The sequence below is a fragment of the Thunnus maccoyii genome, chromosome 16 (assembly GCF_910596095.1).
Source record: "Thunnus maccoyii chromosome 16, fThuMac1.1, whole genome shotgun sequence".
NCBI classification, from domain to species: Eukaryota; Metazoa; Chordata; class Actinopteri; order Scombriformes; family Scombridae; genus Thunnus; species Thunnus maccoyii.
The window spans coordinates 12,293,677-12,312,655 of NC_056548.1; the positions used below are offsets into that span (position 1 = coordinate 12,293,677).

Here is an 18,979-nt window from a genome sequence, read left to right on the forward strand (position 1 = left end):
TGTAAATTAATATTACTATACCTCTGTCTCCTCCTCCTCCTCCTAAGCACTGTGCTATTCTGTATCTCATGAATCGGTACAAGTCCTATTGGCTGGTGAACGCCTCTCTGTCCGATTAAGACTTGCCAGCCACTGATTTTTATTGGCTGTGTAATGGTGCAGAACCTAAACATTTATCAGGGTCGATGGGCTGTGTGTATTACAAGCTATTAGGGAATGCGGAGGAGGCAAGTGGGTGTAGAAAGTTAGAACAAGCAGTAGGTGTCAGAATGAACTGTCACTTCTAGAGGGAAATCAAAGATGTCACAAACAGGAAATTGTTTAGGGTTTGTTTCTGCTGCAATGAGATCTGGCCCTGTCTGCTTTGCATTAATGACAAACCACTTCACCTGGCAAAGTTGGTGCAGTATGGCAAAATGCTGTAGGTTGTGGCTTATGAATGCTGGAGCTCAACAGAAAAATGCTGAATATAGACAAAATAATTATCAAAATGCAAAATGGGAAAGTTGTCTGGTCTATTTCTCAAACTTCTAATACCTTCACCCTCATTAACTCTATCCTACCTTGACCTACCTGTATAAAAAGGGAGGAATACACCAGTTTTCGGGTGCATTGTGTCCTCACACAGGTGCTGGCTGTCCCACTGTGAACCTCTGGTTGACAAATCTGTGTATAATCCGCTAATGTTCTTAATCCTGCGGTCACATTAAAAAATGGATGAGAAATTAATCTGCTGTCAGGTCTGTCAGGTATAAAATTTGTCAGTGCCAGTGCTTATTTTCAACCAAATCCTTCTGTATGGGCCAATACAGCCCATCCACCGACCAAACCAGCCAGCCAAATCCCTCTGTCAGACTCTGTCAAATGTTCTCTGTTCTTTTGCCCTTGTTCTGTGAAGATTTCATTAAAGCAGAATTTTTATAGGCAAAAAAAAAAAAACAGAGGATCACAGAAGGAAAAGTTTGGTGCTCTACTTCTTTGAACTGCTACAAAGCGGTGTGGTGAAAAGGGAAGGAAACTATTGTGGCTGGAGACAGAGAAAAACTACTTTACAGCCAAAGAAAAGTGAACAGTTCCTCTCCCCTGGCAGACAGAAAGTTAGAAACTTGGTCACACTCTGTAAATGCGTTACTGCTTCCTCCCCCACATGGATGCAAACATCAAGTGTGTTTTGTTTCAATGTCTGCCATATCTGCCTATGCCATGCTATGCCATGCTTATGTACTGCAGTAACCAGGCTAGTTTCATTGCTTCTGGCTGAGTGGATCAAAAAGACCCGCATTCACTGTTTTTCTTCTGTTTGCTCTCCCCCTTTCATGCAGTAATCTGCGCAAAAAGCAGAATTAAAGCAGCGCTCCCCCGGAGCGAGCCTTCTCTTTTCACATTGGTAAAAGAGGAGAAATTGGGAGGACATGCTTGTTTTTGGGGCAGAGGGATTGCAGGATTCACTCTCAGGTAAAAGTCCTGGTATAAACTGTCACATTTCGGTACTTCCTCCCCTCTTCAATATTTTTACAAAATCTTAATGAACCATACTTCTATGATTACATTCAGGTTGATAGTTTATATATATGCATAGTAAATCTGTCTTTTGACATAATAAATGTGTCAAAAGACAAATAGTACACAAACATATACACATATACACAAACACAAATTAGTAGACAAACAGACGTTGGATAATATGAAGAATTTCAATCGTTTGCTGTCCTCTTATGATTGATTTGGTTGTATTTTAGACTCTTTTCAACTGTCCTCACCTAACACCCTATTCCAGTGGAGTTGTCAGTATGATGTAAGGTGGCGGCCATGATTGTTAATAAAGATATCAGCACTGCAGCCCCATCACTCATTTCTGCCAGTCTGGCCTTGTCCCTCAAATAAAAACACAATCTGGTCAGGTTACATTACATCCGCTGTTCCAAACTGTTGGTTTTTGGACATAATTTACCAAGAAACACTTCTTAAGCAGATCAGCTCCTCAAACCACAAACTAGTTGCTCAGTCTCCCTCAGCTCTTTTGGGCCTGGAGCTAAACTATAATGTAACTAAATATATAATAGCTATACTGGCTACTGTAAATGCTACTTAATGTTTGATATAAAATCTAAGTGGTTAATGTAAAAGTGGAACACATATTTTAAATAACAAACACAGACCCACAAGTAATCCAGCATCATTTCATCACACACACACACTGGAATCATAATTTTGACTGTATTCATTTCAATATTGTATTTCAACAGTAATTTAGATACAACTGTTTAGTTGTTTTTTTTAAGTTAGGGCACTGAGAGGATAATGATGCCTATTTTGATGAAAACCTATTTTGATGGTCCTTTTGTCCTCACCTACACCAAACATGAACATTTTACATTTCAGTGCCAAACAATGAAATCCATACCAGATCAAATGGCTTAAGGATTTGTATCATATATATATGTGTCATTAAGGATATATACAAATGTGTAGGAACCCCTGTACTGCAATATAACATAGTTTTAATGCTACAAATTTAGCCACTTTGAACCTGTATGGCTGTATCAGCTCTGACTTACGTGCAAGTGTAGTGTATCATTTCTGTTAAAAGACGGTTTTTAATTCTGAATCAAGGTGGACAGAGTTATGATGAAGTGGCCCACGCTGCTCATAAAAAAGCTGTTTGTTTATGAGCTGAGAGCCTTCATCACCCACATTATAGGCCCAGGGAGAAGACCTCTCCTTTAATATAAGGTATGTGTGTGTGTGTGTGAGAGGGGTGGGTGGGTGGGGGTATGGCTCTAAAAATCCCTGCCTTCACCCTGAGCACCTGCAATCACATGAAATTGGTGGTGTTCCTGCAGTATTTTGCCTTGTAGTCTTAAAATAGCTTGCGTGCAGCCTTGGTGCGTTCTGCTGCAGTTGTCAGGATGGCTAAGGCCAGTAGATGAATGCATAGGTCCTTGAGATTATTTGATCTCTATATATAGTACGTCTGCGTTGTCTTAGATGTGTAAACCTACTGCAAGTGAATTGTTATGTATATTTTTCATACCGTCTGCCAGCAAAACACTCTCTGTGTGGCCTGTATGCTAGCTCTCGTGACTACACAAAGACAGACACACAGGTAAAGAGTAATCTCTGCTGAGTCCTGCAACACTCACATGATGTAAATGCATGACAGCATGCATAATTGCATTCTAACATACCCCAATAATTTTGCCATTTTGCTGGAGTTTGAAACCAGGTTGAATGATGCAGCAAAATAAAACTACCAAAGCATCAAAAATGATCACAACTGTGTTTCAACACTGTACTGTAAATGTACAGTAGACACTTAAAATTGTTGTATTTATTTGTTTTTTCTATTTCTATTGGTAGACGGTGATTTATAATTTCCTTTATTTCTGTGATGCTGTGAAGTGAATATTGAATTCTAATATTTTTAGGTTTTGTAGAGGCCCCAAGTGAATGCCTGAAAAAGAGGAAAATGAACAAAAAAGAGAAGGAGATGAAAATGCACAAAGGCAGTCGCTGCATTGCATCAGATTGAAGTTGACAAACGGTTCTTTCTTTCTTTTGTTTTTCTGTTTTTTCAAGTTCATGACTTAGGGAGAAATCGTGGGTCCCTTCTGAGTTGGATATGGATGCGCCAGTGCCCCAGCTCTTCGATTTCTCCCGGCTTTGCAGAGTCATCCTGGCAGGGGAATCATGAAGAGACCAGCCTTTCCCAAATCACCTGCAATGGTCAGCTGCAAATATCTCATTTTATCTCTCTGCCTTTATTTCTTTCTCGCTCTCTCTCTCCCTTGCGTGGGCATATTGTTGAGTACTTTTCTCTTTTTATCCCCCACCCTCAGCCCCCATTTTGACCTTCATGAGGAGCTCACAACCTTCCCCTCAGTTCCTACATCCCTTTTCAAATGAGAGAAGAAAGGTTGAGCAGAGCACGAAAAAGGGCAGCTCCCTAAGTACTCAGAATCATGATCAGCTTTTTGTCATTCCTGCAGAGTACAAGGACGGTCGCAAACTAAAGTTCACAGTGTAGACCCTGCAAATGTGCCTCTCACCATAAGGGCTGAGGGCAGTATTTGATTTGATGCATGCCATATAGACTAAAAGTTCCCTTTGGCCTCTCTGTTATGGAGCATAAGTATTGATGTGTCTCATGGAAGCAGCATCAGTATTGCAACAACATTGCAGAGTGACGAGATCCTGTACAAGGTGTGTCCTGCAGTAAGGGGTTTTATACAGAGTGGGTGTGGCTAAAATCACTGCACCAAGGCAAAACTTCCACTGAATGAATAAATATATAACTAAATAAATAAGTATATGTGTGATAGCTCAGTCAACACAAGCTAGAGTAGCAGACACAAAGTACTGCACCTCACACGTTTCTGGTGTACATGAATCCCACTTTTATTTTCCACAGAAAAAAATGATGTTCTTTTTTTTCTGGTCTGTTTCGGTTACATTTAAAACCATTCTATGAAAAACTGTAGCACCAGAGCAGATTTTCTATTGCCCATTCTTTGATAAAAATGTCAATTTGTGCTATTTCCAGTTTTGATCAGCTTTGATTAGGGAAAGACATTTCCTTCTTGTATATATAAAAAAGACTAGCACTTCATTATCTTTTTTTTCCAGTCATTTGCAAAATAAAACAGAGAAAACTGTATATTCTTCATATTTTTTTCTTTAAATCACAACAAATACATTTAAAGCAAATAAAAAAATTGGGCGGCATTTAGCATAATCCAAGCAGGGAATCAGCTTTCATGATGATTATTATATATTTATATATTTATATGTATACATATATATTATGTTTATATACAAGTATGGCACTTGATTACACAAAAAGCAAGAAAACACTTCACAAATAAAAGCAGTGGGCGCTTTGGTGTGTCATAAATTAAGGAAGTCACAGACGTTAGCGTTTGCAGCAAATTCACCAGATATTGTTTTGCAAGTCAGCTATAAAGCAATGGAATGGTTACATATGTTAAGGTCAGTGGTGCAACACAGGCAACAAAAACATGAATTACGCTGATGTATTTGAACTAGATTGAACCATAGTCAGTAAGGATTTATATATCTATGTGTATATAAATCTGGATGATAGAATTTTTTTTCCTTTAACCACTGTGTATGGTGCCATTAAATGAGGTTGGTGCCGAAAAATAGGTGGAAAGAAAATGTCTTAAAAACACCGTCAGGTCAGTAGCACATTTTTGGATAAGGTCAGGCTCTCAGGTGTTCACCTCTTAGTGCAATTTTTGCATTTACTCTCTTCAAGTACAGCAGAACAGCCCACAAAGAGTAAATATGTGAACACGTTAACATGGTTTCCATTTAGCATCTTACAGAGTATAAACGTTACTAAAAAGTTGCATCAGTGCAATAATAAATAAGTAAACAAACGTGTAATCCACGCTTGCCATGAAGTCCTTAAAAGACCAACAAATCAAAAAAATCTGCCCACTCTTAAAGTCATGACACGAATTAGGCGTGCGGAGCTGTCCATCATGTCCATCATGGTTTTTCAATCTTTTACATGTTTTGACCCCCCTCCCCTCCTCCTCATCCTCCTCCTCTTCCCCCGTGTGCTACACATAAGCAGAGTCACTGGATTGAGTGCGGCCAAAATTTGGCACACTCATCCTTGGCAAGTCCTTATTTCTGATTTCATAGATGGACTTCCGCCGAGCCTGCACACCTCGCACGGCCGTTTTGATTTTCCTCCATCCCAAATGATTGAGTTCTGCCAGGTTCAACACCACACAAAACCCACTGACCGCGAACATGAACACCAGGAACACTGTCTTCTCCGTGGGTCTGGAGACGTAGCACTCGACATCTTTTATGCAGGGGTAGCGATCACATTCATACACCGACGGGACGTTGAATCCATACAAGAAATACTGACCCACCAAAAAGCCAATTTCCAGCGCGTTTCTGAAAACCACCTGGATGATGTAAAACCTGGAGATGCCCTCTTGTCGCCTCATTTTGGACTTTGTAGTTCTCATGGCCGAATTAGGGATCTCTTTGACTTCTAAACAGTCCGGTTCAGCTTCTTTGGTGGAGTTCTCTGTGTTCTGAAGTACTCCATTAACAATGGTGTTCTTTATCTTTTTGCTCTCGTCTCGCTTCAGTGAATCTTGATCCTTATCTAGTGTCAGATATACTGTTGAGTAGCGCCGCTCCTTCTGCTTGGCCGACTGATGCACCGAGTATGTGATAAAGCAAAGACTCGGGGTGCACACCATGATGATTTGAAAAACCCAATATCTAATGTGTGAAATGGGAAATGCCTTGTCGTAGCATGCCTGGTTGCAGCCCGGTTGTAAGGTGTTACAAACAAACATGGTCTGCTCGTCATCATAGACAGTCTCTCCAACTATTGCTACGATAAGAATCCGGAAGATGACCACCACTGTTAGTAGGATCCTAAAAAGCAAGCAAACAAACAAACAAACAATGTGAAAATAAGTGTAAATATATGTGTTTACTGATGTGTCTGTTAGGTTGAGTTGTGCGCTGCCTTGGTGGCTGAAGCGCTCAGAGTCCAATTCTGGTGTGATGATTTAGGGAGCTGTCCAGTGCTGAACCAGGACGCTCTTGAGGATAATATGTGTTTCTTACCGTATCTTCTTATCACACGCTCTGATGTGTATTTGTGTGGGTTGTTTTTTCTGATTGAATGGCTGAAATGACATGTAAGCAATCGGCGTTGCTTTGATTGTACCTGTGTGAGCTTTTTTAATGGAAAGATGTGATAATGCCGACTCTCTCTCTCAGTCTCTTTCTGCCACCCATGAGTGCACAACCACCGCTCAAACTCACCAACAAACATCAAATGGATAAGTGGATGAATGAATACGTGAAATGACACATGAATTTTATGACTTTTGCTGCGCTATAACCGATTCTGAGAAGACAGCTGTCATCTGAATTACTTAGCCGTCTCGGGGAAAAAAGGAAATCTGGGGAACAAGACAGAAAAAATCCACAACACAGACACGACGGACTGGGAACCATGCTACAGAAGATCCTTGAGGCACAAGACAGAAACGGGGGACTGGGAACCATGCTAAAGACGATCCTGGAGGCTGCTGCGTTTCTTCGGTTTTTCTTGGTTTTTTGTTGTTGATCTTACCTTCCTATCATAGTAGAGTGCTGCTGGACAGCAGCCTCCAGGAGCCTCTCTAGTATAGTCCATTCCCCCATTTCTGAGCATCCGGAGAAGACGAGAGCACAACGGCACTCTGTTCAAATCCCTCCAAAAAAGCGCTTTATTTCCCGTCCTGCTTCTCTCTTCCTCTTGTTGTTGTCAGTCTCCAGATCGTTCGATTTTAGCTAAAAAATGCATCCGTCACGGGATGCTGCTGCCGTCCCCTCTTCTCTCCGTCTCTCTGAGCGCTATCTGGTTGGTTATGTGCTGAGCGCGCAGCGCCAGTGAACGTCCTGCTGTGTGTGCCGAGCGATCCCACGACGTTGCCACACTTTTCCTTGTCATGGGAGTCTGAAGGGCTGATTACTATAAGCCCTCCTATTTTCGATCTTCAGATCAGGTTGATGGGCTGCGCGCTGCGCCTGGATGGGAGGTTGGATTTAATGTCTTGCCAGCGTTAATCCGCCTTTAAGTAGTCTCCCCCCTCCCATGCGTCACGTACGCGCAGACAGGTCGGTGGAGCGCAGCCAGGAGTACCAGGGCTCCTGATTTTCAATATTTCAGTATTGTATATAGCGTGCGCCATTCAGTGGACGCTGTTGCAGACAATTGTGTCCAGAGTGCTGCAACCTAGTTTATTGAGTGTGTACATTTTAGCATTGGTGACTTCACATGGGAACCAAACTCCAAACCCGGACTACATACACAGCTCACACGTGCACACATATAACAGAACATCCTTCCGGCACAGGACTTGTGGATGCATTATGTCCTGGGCACAAAGGTCAAGGTGACATCCCAGTGTTTTGTTGGGTTTTTTTTTAAACTTATCAACATACAGACATTTACAGAGACATTTTGCATAAATGCTGCGTGTTGCATAATTTTATTTAGAAAACCTATTGTTCTTTGCCTCTAACTGAGCTCTGTGGACTGTATGGCTTTATAAAAGGACACAATCTCCCTTTTTTTAGAGCGGATACCCTTGCATGCCTAGAGGTATCCCTCCCCGTGTCGCAGACTGCTGGCCCGGCTGGTAGAGCTGTTGTTTTCACCTCGGGTAAAGATGATGCTCTGGATACAGTGACAGAGTGAAAGTACCATCCGAGTTGCTAATCGCTTTACAATGCAGCCTGCCTGCCTGCCTGTCTGTCTGTCTGTGTGGAGGTTTAAAAATAGAAGCAAAATATGTGACCCCGCCCTGTATATTGCTCTGAGATTTTATCAATGTAGCGCGTTGCATTGTATACATACACTACTATTAGGCTATCGACACTATTGTAAATCGTAATAATTCATGCGATTGTTATTTTAAACTTTACAATACAGTGCATGCAGCCTTTGGCATACTCTGAAAAGTGGTATTTTAAAATTCATGTATATCATTATTATTATTATTATTATTATTATTATTATTATTATTATTAATAATAATAATAATAATAATAATAATAATAATAATAATAATAATAATAATAATATTGTTGTTGTTGTTGTTGTTGTTATGCTATTAATGCAGATTAAGTTTATCCATGAAGTCTAGGTAATATGAGCTTTGTCCAACCTGGGAAACCGGGATTACCGATCACGTGACAACGGTGTTTTCACACAATGAAACTTTGTGAGGTTAATTTCTCATGAGGTGGCTTATCCTCTCCGCTCACTGTAATCTTTTCTAATTCAAATCTTTAATAACCTTTAGTCACCTCCACCACGTGACGAAAGGACAGAACCTCGCCGCTTGAGAGAGAGACAGACAGACAGACTGACCGACAGAGACAGACTGAGAGAGAGAGACTGAGAGAGAGAGAGAGAGAGAGAGAGAGAGAGAGAGAGAGAGAGAGAGAGAGAGAGACTGACAGAGAGAGAGAGAGTGACAGAGAGAAAGAGAGAGAGAGAGAGAGAGAGAGAGAGAGAGAGAGAGACAGAGAGAGAGATCCTAAATCAGATCCTGGAAACAGCTCACCTTGCATGAGCCTGTGTTATTTCTCTGCTTTGAACTGCAAAGAAAAAAAGAAAGAAAGAAAGAAAGAAAGAAAGAGGCATGTGTTGGAAGTCCCGGTTCTCATTTATTTATAAACCTGTACATATCCACATATAAATTGCACTTGAGTGTAAACAAAAAATTTGACGACAACACATGAATGTCTGCTTTTTAACCGCGGGCCAAAGGCTGGGTTGTTGGCACAGAAGAAAGGAAGCAACAGAAGGGAAAAGAGAGGGAGGAAATGGGGCAGTCTGGCGCTTAGAAACACTTCCTGTGGACGATGGAGGGTCCAGCCTCATCGTACTCGTCCTTGCTGATCCACATCTGCTGGAAGGTGGACAGGGAGGCGAGGATGGAGCCGCCAATCCATACGGAGTACTTCCTCTCAGGGGGGGCGATGATCTAAACACATGTTGCATTAGTTTATTTATTTATTTATTTATTTATTTGTGTCTCCATCTTCCAAAAATTGTTGCCATCAGTGAGTCAAAGTTACCTTAATCTTCATGGTGCTGGGGGCCAGAGCTGTGATCTCTTTCTGCATGCGGTCAGCAATGCCGGGGTACATGGTGGTGCCGCCGGACATCACGTTGTTTGCGTACAGGTCCTTCCGGATGTCGATGTCGCACTTCATGATGCTGTTGTAAGTGGTTTCGTGAATGCCAGCAGATTCCATGCCTGTGCAAGCACAGCGGCCAAGTTAGCGAGTTTTACCCCCCACTGCAGCACAGAACACATCTGACACCGCCGTCAGCTGTCGTAACAGGTGCTGAAACGGACAGCTCCTCTCAACAGCTGCGCGCTCTGCGGCGCAACTGTGAACAATAAACTCCTGCTTTAGATTACTTGAGTCTATTTATCGGTTATGAAGTGGTCAAGCAGAGGATGGATAAAATGTGACCCCCAGTTGGTGATCTTTATTAGTCAGCCAGCTACTGATACGAGCTATAAACACTTCTATTTTCAGAAAACCATTAACTTCTGATAAAAAAACAACATCATTCAAATTTAAATTACATTTATGTCAGTGTGAAATGCTGTGCAAATTATTTTTTGAAGTAATGTGTAAAGTTAAAACTTAACATCAACATATATCATATATTTTAGGATAATATAATATTTAAATCAAAAATATTCTGGCATTGTTAGTTTGTTTCTAAATATTTTCATCTGGATTTTTTTCATACTAAGCAAGAAAAGATCACTTGGTTTTCATTAGGATTTAAACACATCCATGTTCTAAATGGTTAGCACTGAAAAGAATTGAAATGCTCTACCACTGTCTGAGATTTTATACTTGTTTTAAAGAAGTCATAATCCTAAACTCTGGGCCAGAGGTCGAAAAAGTGTTAAATGCGTTTATTTATGTAAAAGTAGTAAGTAAGTAGTATATCACACTATAAAAATACTCAATTTCAAATTAAAGTCGTGCACCCAAATTTTTAAGTAGAAGCACAAAATTATTATTAACAAAATGCAGCCTAACTAAAGTATCAAAAGTAAAAGTAACCTACTCATTGAGTGACAGAATTGCATTGGATTCTGGATTATTGGATTATTATTACCAATGCAGTTCAGATCATGTGCTTCGCATGTAAAATCTGAATATTTAAAGTAACTTGTAGCCAACTACAATTGCCCAAAAATGTAGTCCATTAAAAAAGTACAATATTTCCCTCTGAAATGTAGTGAAGTGGAAGTTTAAAGTAGCATAAAATATAAATACTCAAGTACCTCAAAATAGTACCAAAGTACAGTACTGGAGTGAATGTACTTATGTACTTTTACCACCTTAAGGTTAAGTCTAATACTTTAAATTGCTTGGAGTCAATACCCATAGTAAAGTGGCTGTAATAAGCTTTTACGGGACTGTGTTGCAGCAACTAAATTGTTGCCTTTACGCACCAATGAACGAAGGCTGGAAGAGGGTCTCTGGGCAGCGGAAACGCTCGTTGCCGATGGTGATGACCTGACCGTCTGGCAACTCGTAGCTCTTCTCCAGGGAAGAGGAGGATGCAGCAGTGGCCATCTCATTCTCAAAGTCCAGAGCCACGTAGCACAGCTTCTCCTTGATGTCACGCACGATCTCGCGCTCAGCTGGAGCGATCAGATTTGGATGTTGTTAAGCCAGTCAAATATGTTGTGTGTCATGTCAAAAAATATTTACTATGTGAAACGTTTTCCCCTGATTTACAGTGTATTCTGTATTTATTTAAGTGTACAGTGTACTTAAATAAACGGTATATAATACAGTATTTCCAGTTTTTATCCATTTAGTCGTGCAAAAGGATGATTGGATGATTAAAAGATGTTTCTAAATATAATATAGTGCTTAACAGCCAACCTATGTTTGTCAGAAGTCTTGATTAGTAGTCTACACTCACCGGTTGTGACAAAAGAGTATCCACGCTCAGTCAGGATCTTCATGAGGTAATCTGTGAGGTCACGACCGGCCAAATCCAGACGCATGATAGCGTGAGGAAGAGCGTAACCTTCATAGATTGGCACATTGTGGGTCACACCGTCACCAGAGTCCAGGACGATACCTAGGGGAAATAATAAAATCGTGAACATTTACTTCATTCACTCCTTCACTGAACGGCAATCTCACATACACCTGCGGATTCTGTCATACCTGTTGTACGCCCAGAAGCGTACAGGGACAGCACGGCCTGGATGGCGACGTACATTGCGGGTACATTGAACGTCTCGAACATGATCTGTGTCATCTTCTCTCTGTTGGCTTTTGGGTTGAGGGGGGCCTCTGTCAGCAGGGTGGGATGCTCTTCGGGGGCCACACGCAGCTCGTTGTAGAAGGTGTGGTGCCAGATCTTCTCCATGTCGTCCCAGTTGGTGATGATGCCGTGCTCGATGGGGTACTTCAGGGTCAGGATGCCTCTTTTGCTCTGGGCCTCGTCGCCGACGTAGGAGTCCTTCTGGCCCATACCAACCATGACGCCCTGATAACATTCAAGGACCAGGAATCAGTGGTGTGGTGGGAAAACTACAGTTGATCATCACCAGAGAGCATCATAACTACCATGATGGGGAAAACACGAATTTGTAATAGTTCCATGTAATAAGAAGTTCCGATATTCTGGTGCGCAATTACGCATGGTGAATCTTGCTCTCACCCCATGTCATAGATTGTGCTATGTGATGTAAAAAACTGAAAGCGATAATCTCTCATGATAGCAGGCACGTGGAGTTTATGAATAGCTTGATTTACCTGATGACGAGGGCGACCAACGATGGAAGGGAAGACGGCGCGAGGTGCGTCATCCCCGGCGAACCCAGCCTTCACCAGGCCGGAGCCGTTATCACACACCAGAGCAGTAGTCTCTTCGTCGTCACACATGGTGTCGGCTCTGCAACACACATGAGCGCGTGCACAGGCACGCACGCAATTGCATTGTTAGGTCCAATGATGAAATTCCTTGTTTGTTTGGATTGGGTGATTGAAGATTTTGCCTTCTTCATAACACACGCGCGCGCGCGCACACATACACACACACACACACACCAACAACAACAACAGCAACAACAACCTGAAGGTCGTTGATAATGGCTTGTGGTGAATTTTGCACCATATGCTATAAAAAGGGGTTAGTATTTCAGATTTGGCACTGTAATATTATCATTATAGCACTCATACTCTATGAAAGTTAATATTTTTTAGCGTTTCATACCAGCTGGATGCTCCAGTTAGATGATGACATGGTTAGTCAAAGGTGGAAGCATGGATGAAAATCACTCTCATTCGTGTTAAAATCCTGTATCCATCCTCTTGTGATAAATCCACTGGTTGGCCTTGAACAGTCCTCCTTGGGTCAGCCTGTGTACTCACCAGATCAGCACCAGGCACCGGATCTTGAGTGTGTAAACCAGGGGTGCCGAAATGTCACGTCAGGCCAATTTATACTCTGTCAAATGTCAGTGAGATGACCAAGCAGTGCGACCCCTTCTCCATATTTGGTAGCCCATTGCTCCATTGACAACAGCCACTCCATGAATGGCAAGACAAGGAAAGGGAAGTCCCACACAGACATCTGTGCCTGCTGCCCATATACAGAGGGCAGTGGTGAGGGCAGAGAGACAATGTCAGCCTTCCTTTTCATCTTCTCCAAGCTAATAAATCACTATGATATCACTATCACTAACACTACTGTGACTGTGGTAGGTCTACTCTTGTGAATAATAGCAACAGTATGACACAGCTATATCTAATGTTAGTATAATATTAGTGTTTTAAGGAAGGCACATTTAATAAAATGTCCAGTTGAACATTATAATTAGTCACTTCAGTCTTAAGGACCCTCTGGAGTCACAAACCTCCTTGCATTGTTGTTTTAAACCTAAGCCACATCTACTGTATCTCAATATCCAAACAAGGCTGTGATTACTTTTGAGATTAATAAATGTTTGCAGCTTCATTGTTATTCAAATTAATAAGTCGTTTGCTTTGTGTCTGTATGTTTGGGAAGGTCTCCTACATCAATTTAGACTGGCAGGACACATGTAGCATTACAGTACCAAATGCAGCGACCACTTGCGCCACACAGCTGGTGTCAGCAGCTGTTTCCCGCTTTTTGAAGTTCCAATCCCCACATTTTAGATTTGTTTGAACAAAGAGGGGGAGCCACTGTTTCAGACCAAACACTCCCAATTTAGAACAGTGTACATATTTCCATAAACAACAGCATGCTGCTGGACTCACCATAAGGCAAATGAGAAGATATTTTGGCAGATATGTTCATAGATGAATTTGCATAAAATCAATGAGTTTCCATAATTATAATGAGCTGCTTGGAAGTTATTGATGTGCTAGCCATGCAGCATGCTGTGCCCACATATGGAAAACTATTAAAATTCATGTTTTAGTCATGCTCTCTTGGTTTTGCATTTATTATTAAAAAAAAAACAACATTTTCAGCCTACTGCAGAAAAAATTAAACTAGAACACTCAATATTTAGTCTGAAACAGGAAGACACATGTCAGCCTATGTATAATATCAAAGGTTATTGCAGTGCTTTTGCTATATTTACAATTTATTCTACTTGGCATATTTCTCTTCCTCTTTCTGAGACCACATTGGTACCCCAAACACCAACCACCGATCTAGTAATTATCTTTTTATGTAATAAAAATCGAGGTAATGTAGTCCTCCGTGCAAGAAACCTTTGCAGATAAATCAGAACCAATGTTGACAATATTTGTTGTTCGCGACATCAAAACAATGAGGAAAAAGGAACATCTCGTGTTGTGACATATGCCATATTCTTTCTTTATTCCTCCACTAAGGAAACAACAAGACATATGAAATGACATTGCCGGTTTACTTGAAACAGACAGAGAGCGAGCTCTGAAGGCTGTAAAATAACATTGGCTAAGAGCAGTGGATGGTCCTACCACAAGGAGGACAAGACAAAAGGGCACAGCAAGCCATGAATCATATGCTGCTGTCACCCGACCCCGAGCCATAACCCTTCACTGTGTGACTCTTTGTTTTGGTCTTATGTAATGAATGGTAGGCTGTGGTCTGCTTTAAGCATCCTTTTGCCCCAGTATTCAAATAATGTTAACATTTTATGACCATAGCTTAGTTAAGTCTGTCTATGGAGAGCAGCGCTGTTAAGATCAAAGGGAAAGGTTGACGACTACTTTCATCATAGGTTTGCCCTTGTGATAATATATTAAGTTGTTATAAAATGTCATCTTCATAGTGTGTTCAGGTACGAGCTCTGTTAGGCCAAGGGTTTAGGACATATATACCTTTATAATGGTGTTGTTAAACTGTAAAATATTTGTAGTGTTTGTTCTGGGAGCACCTACGAGTGTGAAAGAATCATGCCAGTTCCTGGATTAGATACAGAGATACTTGGAGGCAGCTCAAATAGTCCTGTAGTGTGACTTTTCACTATAGCTGTTACTACTGAGATTAAATTATTGTGGCACGATCATTCTCCTCCTACTCACGACCCTTCAGGAGATCGGCCTCATTACTCAGCAGTTGAGATGAGATAATAAGGACAAAACTGTCCAGAACAAAAACCATATTGATTCTCTATGAGAATTTCGCATCATAAACAGAGTACAAACCTTTTTAAAGAACCCTGAGGGGAAGTCATTTGTCTGATGTAGGCAAGGTTTTGTACCTAAATCAATAATGTGCACATATATAGGAATGTCCCCCACGCTGGATTGTAGCATTTGAGCCGTTCATCATAAACTCGGTCAATACAAATGGTCTGAAAGCACTTTGTTCTGTCCAACATGGCGCATTTATCTGTGCTGAGCGTCAGGGGCCATTTAAAGGTCACAGCAGAAAGAAGACATGAAACATATTGGTTAGTGAAAATTGGCCTCGTTTCTGGCCTGTATACCGAACACTGAGTGACAAGCTGCTGGCTTATGTTAAAGTCTTCTGCTGGGTACCTCAAAGGAGCACAGAGCTGGGATCACTGTCACTATGGCTGCAGTAATACCCCAAACATTTTCTCATTATCACTGATACTTTGGACAGAATGTATCTAAGTAGCATGTTCCTAAAATTTACCGCTTTTAAGTTTTGTATGAACATTTGTTACATATAACAGGTTCACAGGCAACATGTGTTAGGGCTACACTAAAAAGACACAAGAAAAATAAGGTCTGATTTTGGAAAAGAGACTTATGGATTCATGAACTGGTGCAGGTCAACATAAAAGTTTGTTTATGTATATTTTCTAACTCCAACATGATGAAATTAATTACTACAAAATGTAACAGCATCCACATGCATGATTATAAATTACAGCGTTTTTCTCAAACTAATTAGTTACAAATTAGGGCTGGAACTGACAGTAATTTTTATTATTGATCATTCTGTTGATTATTCTTTATTTTTATTATGTGTTTAGTCTATAAAACGGCACCACATGCCCATCAGAAGTTCCCAGACCCAAAAGTAACATCTTTAAGTTTTGGGTTTTTTTGCCAAATAAACATTCTAAAACCCCAAAATATTCAATTTATAATGATATGAAAGAGGAAACAGCAAAACTTCACATTTCAGAGCCTGAAACAATAAAATGTAGGACGTTTATTTCTTAATTAATCAGGTAAATGATTAATTGAATATCACAATTTTTGCTGATAAATTTGACCAACTAATCAATTAATGGACAAATTGTTTCAGCTTTAAAACAAATGCTGACATGAATTATATTTTATAAATCTTTACCAAGAATGCAGTGCATGTGTGTATTTATGGCTTTGTATTTATTTGTATACAGTTAATCAATGGTCACATCAAGTTTACTTGTATTGCCACTTAATCACAATCAGTCCCAATGGACTTCAAAACAATTACATCGCATTATGGAACATAACTGAAACCTTTTCCATTGTCCAACCTCAATCCTCCAAACTTCAGTGAGAACAAATGAATTGTTAAATGAATTCCTAAAATTCCTCATAAGGAGAATAAAGAATAAAGAAATCAGGCAAAGCTGTTCCTCTTGTGGACTGGAGATGTGTCCCACTTTGAGGGCCTGGCAAACTGACATTTCCTCACATAGCCATTTAACAGTGTACCCACTTCAACCTTGTGCATGTGTGCACGCATGTGTATGTGAGGGTGAAATTACAGAGCAGTATGTGGTTAATTGAATGGGGAGGCCTACACTTATGTCCTCTCTCTGCCTCCCAGGTCTCCTTGCAGCCAGTAGGAGCAGGCTTTTTCCATAACCAGTCTCAGACCTGAATAAAAAATTCACCAGCCTCACTCTTGTAGCCTCTCAGTAAAGGACTGTCAGCTTGGCCTCTAGGCCTATCGCCTGCTGTATCCACTGCCAAGATTTCTGGGAGAAAAAACAAAGTTGAATGAAAATCTGGTGATTTTTTTTTTTTTTTTGGCAAGTGGCTACTGTCCTCAGGATATTTGGGAGCAGAGCTGGGCAGACAAAAAAGCAGTGTAACTAGGTCTCATATGACACTCACATAAATATTGCAATACACATTTGGGCTTTGACCACCTCATTTTTAGAGAAAGAATTTGTCTCAGATTATAACCCACATTTAAAAGAGTGAGTGAGGTTTTGTCAGTCAACAGTGAGGGGTAGAAAATGAGGTTAAAAAGCGCTTTGGATTGAAAATGAAATATTCATGAATCAAATTTGAATAAGCTACAACATAGACAGCTACCCAGATTTGTAGGTAGGCTGCTCAGCAAGAGTATTTTGGTAAGTCTTTATAGGGATCCCAAAGTATTGAGTCCTCAGCTATTTTGGTGGTAGCTGAGGGTGCATGGTTCCAGTCAAAACTGATAGGAAAGCTTCTGAGTACCCAGACACCTCGCCCTGAAGACGTTCTGCTAAATATGCTTTTGCTCTCTGATAATCTTGCATATATTCAGGCTTTTTAATTGAGCTTATACAGCAGTAGCATATCCGTAATTCAAACATGTTGCTTTTATAGAAATATGTATCCAACCTGTCTGCTCCAGGGATGCTGTAATTAACCTAAATCTGCTGTGTCATCCAAAAAGAATTTTGCCTTGGGGATCAGTAAAGTGTTGCTTAAAAGATTGCATTTTTGCCCCTAAGAAATAAATTATTTGCACACCAATGTGCCAGTCGTTTGCTGCTTTTTTGCATCTCCATATGACCCCTGTCCTTCTTTAGGATTTCTTTTGAACTGTAATTCTGTTTCATGTGTTACCGCCAGCTTCAAAAGTATAAGATAAAGGTAGCAAAGGTGCTTCAGTTGGACTTTTCAGCTGGAGGAGGCCTTTGCTGTGGACTTATCATGAAGTTCAGTGAGTGAACTTTGGTCAGCAGTTTGAAAGATTCAAAAATAATCTGAAAGACTGCAGACTGATTTCACATTGAAAGAGTTCAACTTATAGACAAACATCCCTGTTCTCATTTCAGTACATTATTTCAGTATTTCAGTAGTCTCTGTAGTCTCCCTATTCAATGAGGTTAAACTGTACTACTCCACTTGACTTCTGACACTATATTGGCCCTTGACTTTAAGTTCATTTTTCTTGCCACTGCACCAGTTACTGCTAGCTAAAAAAAAACAACCAAAAAAACAAGTGAAGTAGATGAACAACAGCAGAAAATAAAACCTTTCATGACAACATATTTTTTTCATAAAAGGATCAGCTGCTGAGAGCAGCAACATTACCGCTGGCCCCCAAAGCTCAACGCTCTACTGAAGCAAACCGAACTGACCCCAACAGCAGCAATGCAGTGAAAGGTGACTTAAGGTCAGTAAATTAGTATGTGCCAGATAAAAATGGTAATTTACCATGATATTCCTCTAAAATGTTTGGTCAAGCACAAGCATTCCCTCCCCTATTTGTCATGATAGCTCAAGGCACAACGGGTTGAGTCACAGGGGTTGAAACTAACAACTGGCCCTAAAGAAATGGAATTAAACATAACCTAATGTCCCTCTGAGATACTGCATGGTATAAAAGCATGGACCAAACTTGACTTAAGGTCAGGGTTAAAGTTTCATGGCAGTTCATTAAACAAAGACAAGAAAAAAAGAGCATGGAGGACATAATTAAGTAATAGCACATAATTAGTAAAAACAAAGAATAAAGTAAAAATTACATTTATACATCTAACATTTAATTATTATAATTAAGAATAGTTTGTTATCTTTACACTTTGGTTTTTCTACAAATTAAAAAATATGACTGATATGAGTTTTAAAGGTGCTTTTAACAGAGCTAGGCTAGCTGTTTCCACCTGCCTCCAGTCTTTTTGTTAAGCTAAGCAACCCGCCTGTTCGCTCTAGTTTCATATTTATCCTGCAGACATGAAAGTGGTACCAGCCTTTT

The 18,979-nt window shown here is 40.5% G+C and overlaps 3 protein-coding genes across 4 annotated transcripts in view; 1 reads left to right on the plus strand and 2 right to left on the minus strand.

Moving 5' to 3' along the window:
• Nucleotides 1-11,079, plus strand: part of stxbp6 (syntaxin binding protein 6 (amisyn)) — a 159,885-nt gene extending 148,806 nt beyond the window's left edge. The window contains exons 6-7 of one of the 2 annotated variants that reach the window (XR_006091641.1): nt 3,580-3,726; nt 11,024-11,079. Coding sequence is in view for 1 of the 2 variants with exons in the window: in XM_042388329.1 (XP_042244263.1) it covers nt 3,580-3,591 (12 nt within the window). In the remaining variant the exon portion in view is untranslated. Of the gene's footprint in view, nt 1-3,579; nt 4,644-11,023 lie in introns of those variants that run through there. The other variant, XM_042388329.1, reaches the window with a different exon arrangement.
• On the minus strand, nt 5,589-7,212 carry LOC121880797 (gap junction delta-2 protein). Its single transcript, XM_042388326.1, has 2 exons — nt 7,142-7,212; nt 5,589-6,432 (listed from the first exon to the last, which is right to left on the minus strand). Exons 1-2 carry the CDS (start codon nt 7,210-7,212, stop codon nt 5,589-5,591), a joined length of 915 nt encoding a protein of 304 aa, XP_042244260.1.
• LOC121880795 (actin, alpha cardiac muscle 1) lies at nt 9,220-13,013 on the minus strand. Its single transcript, XM_042388325.1, has 7 exons — nt 12,833-13,013; nt 12,373-12,511; nt 11,779-12,103; nt 11,528-11,689; nt 11,049-11,240; nt 9,640-9,821; nt 9,220-9,545 (listed from the first exon to the last, which is right to left on the minus strand). Exons 2-7 carry the CDS (start codon nt 12,499-12,501, stop codon nt 9,402-9,404), a joined length of 1,134 nt encoding a protein of 377 aa, XP_042244259.1. The 5' UTR covers nt 12,502-12,511; nt 12,833-13,013; the 3' UTR covers nt 9,220-9,401.
• Nucleotides 13,014-18,979: the final 5,966 nt, after the last annotated feature.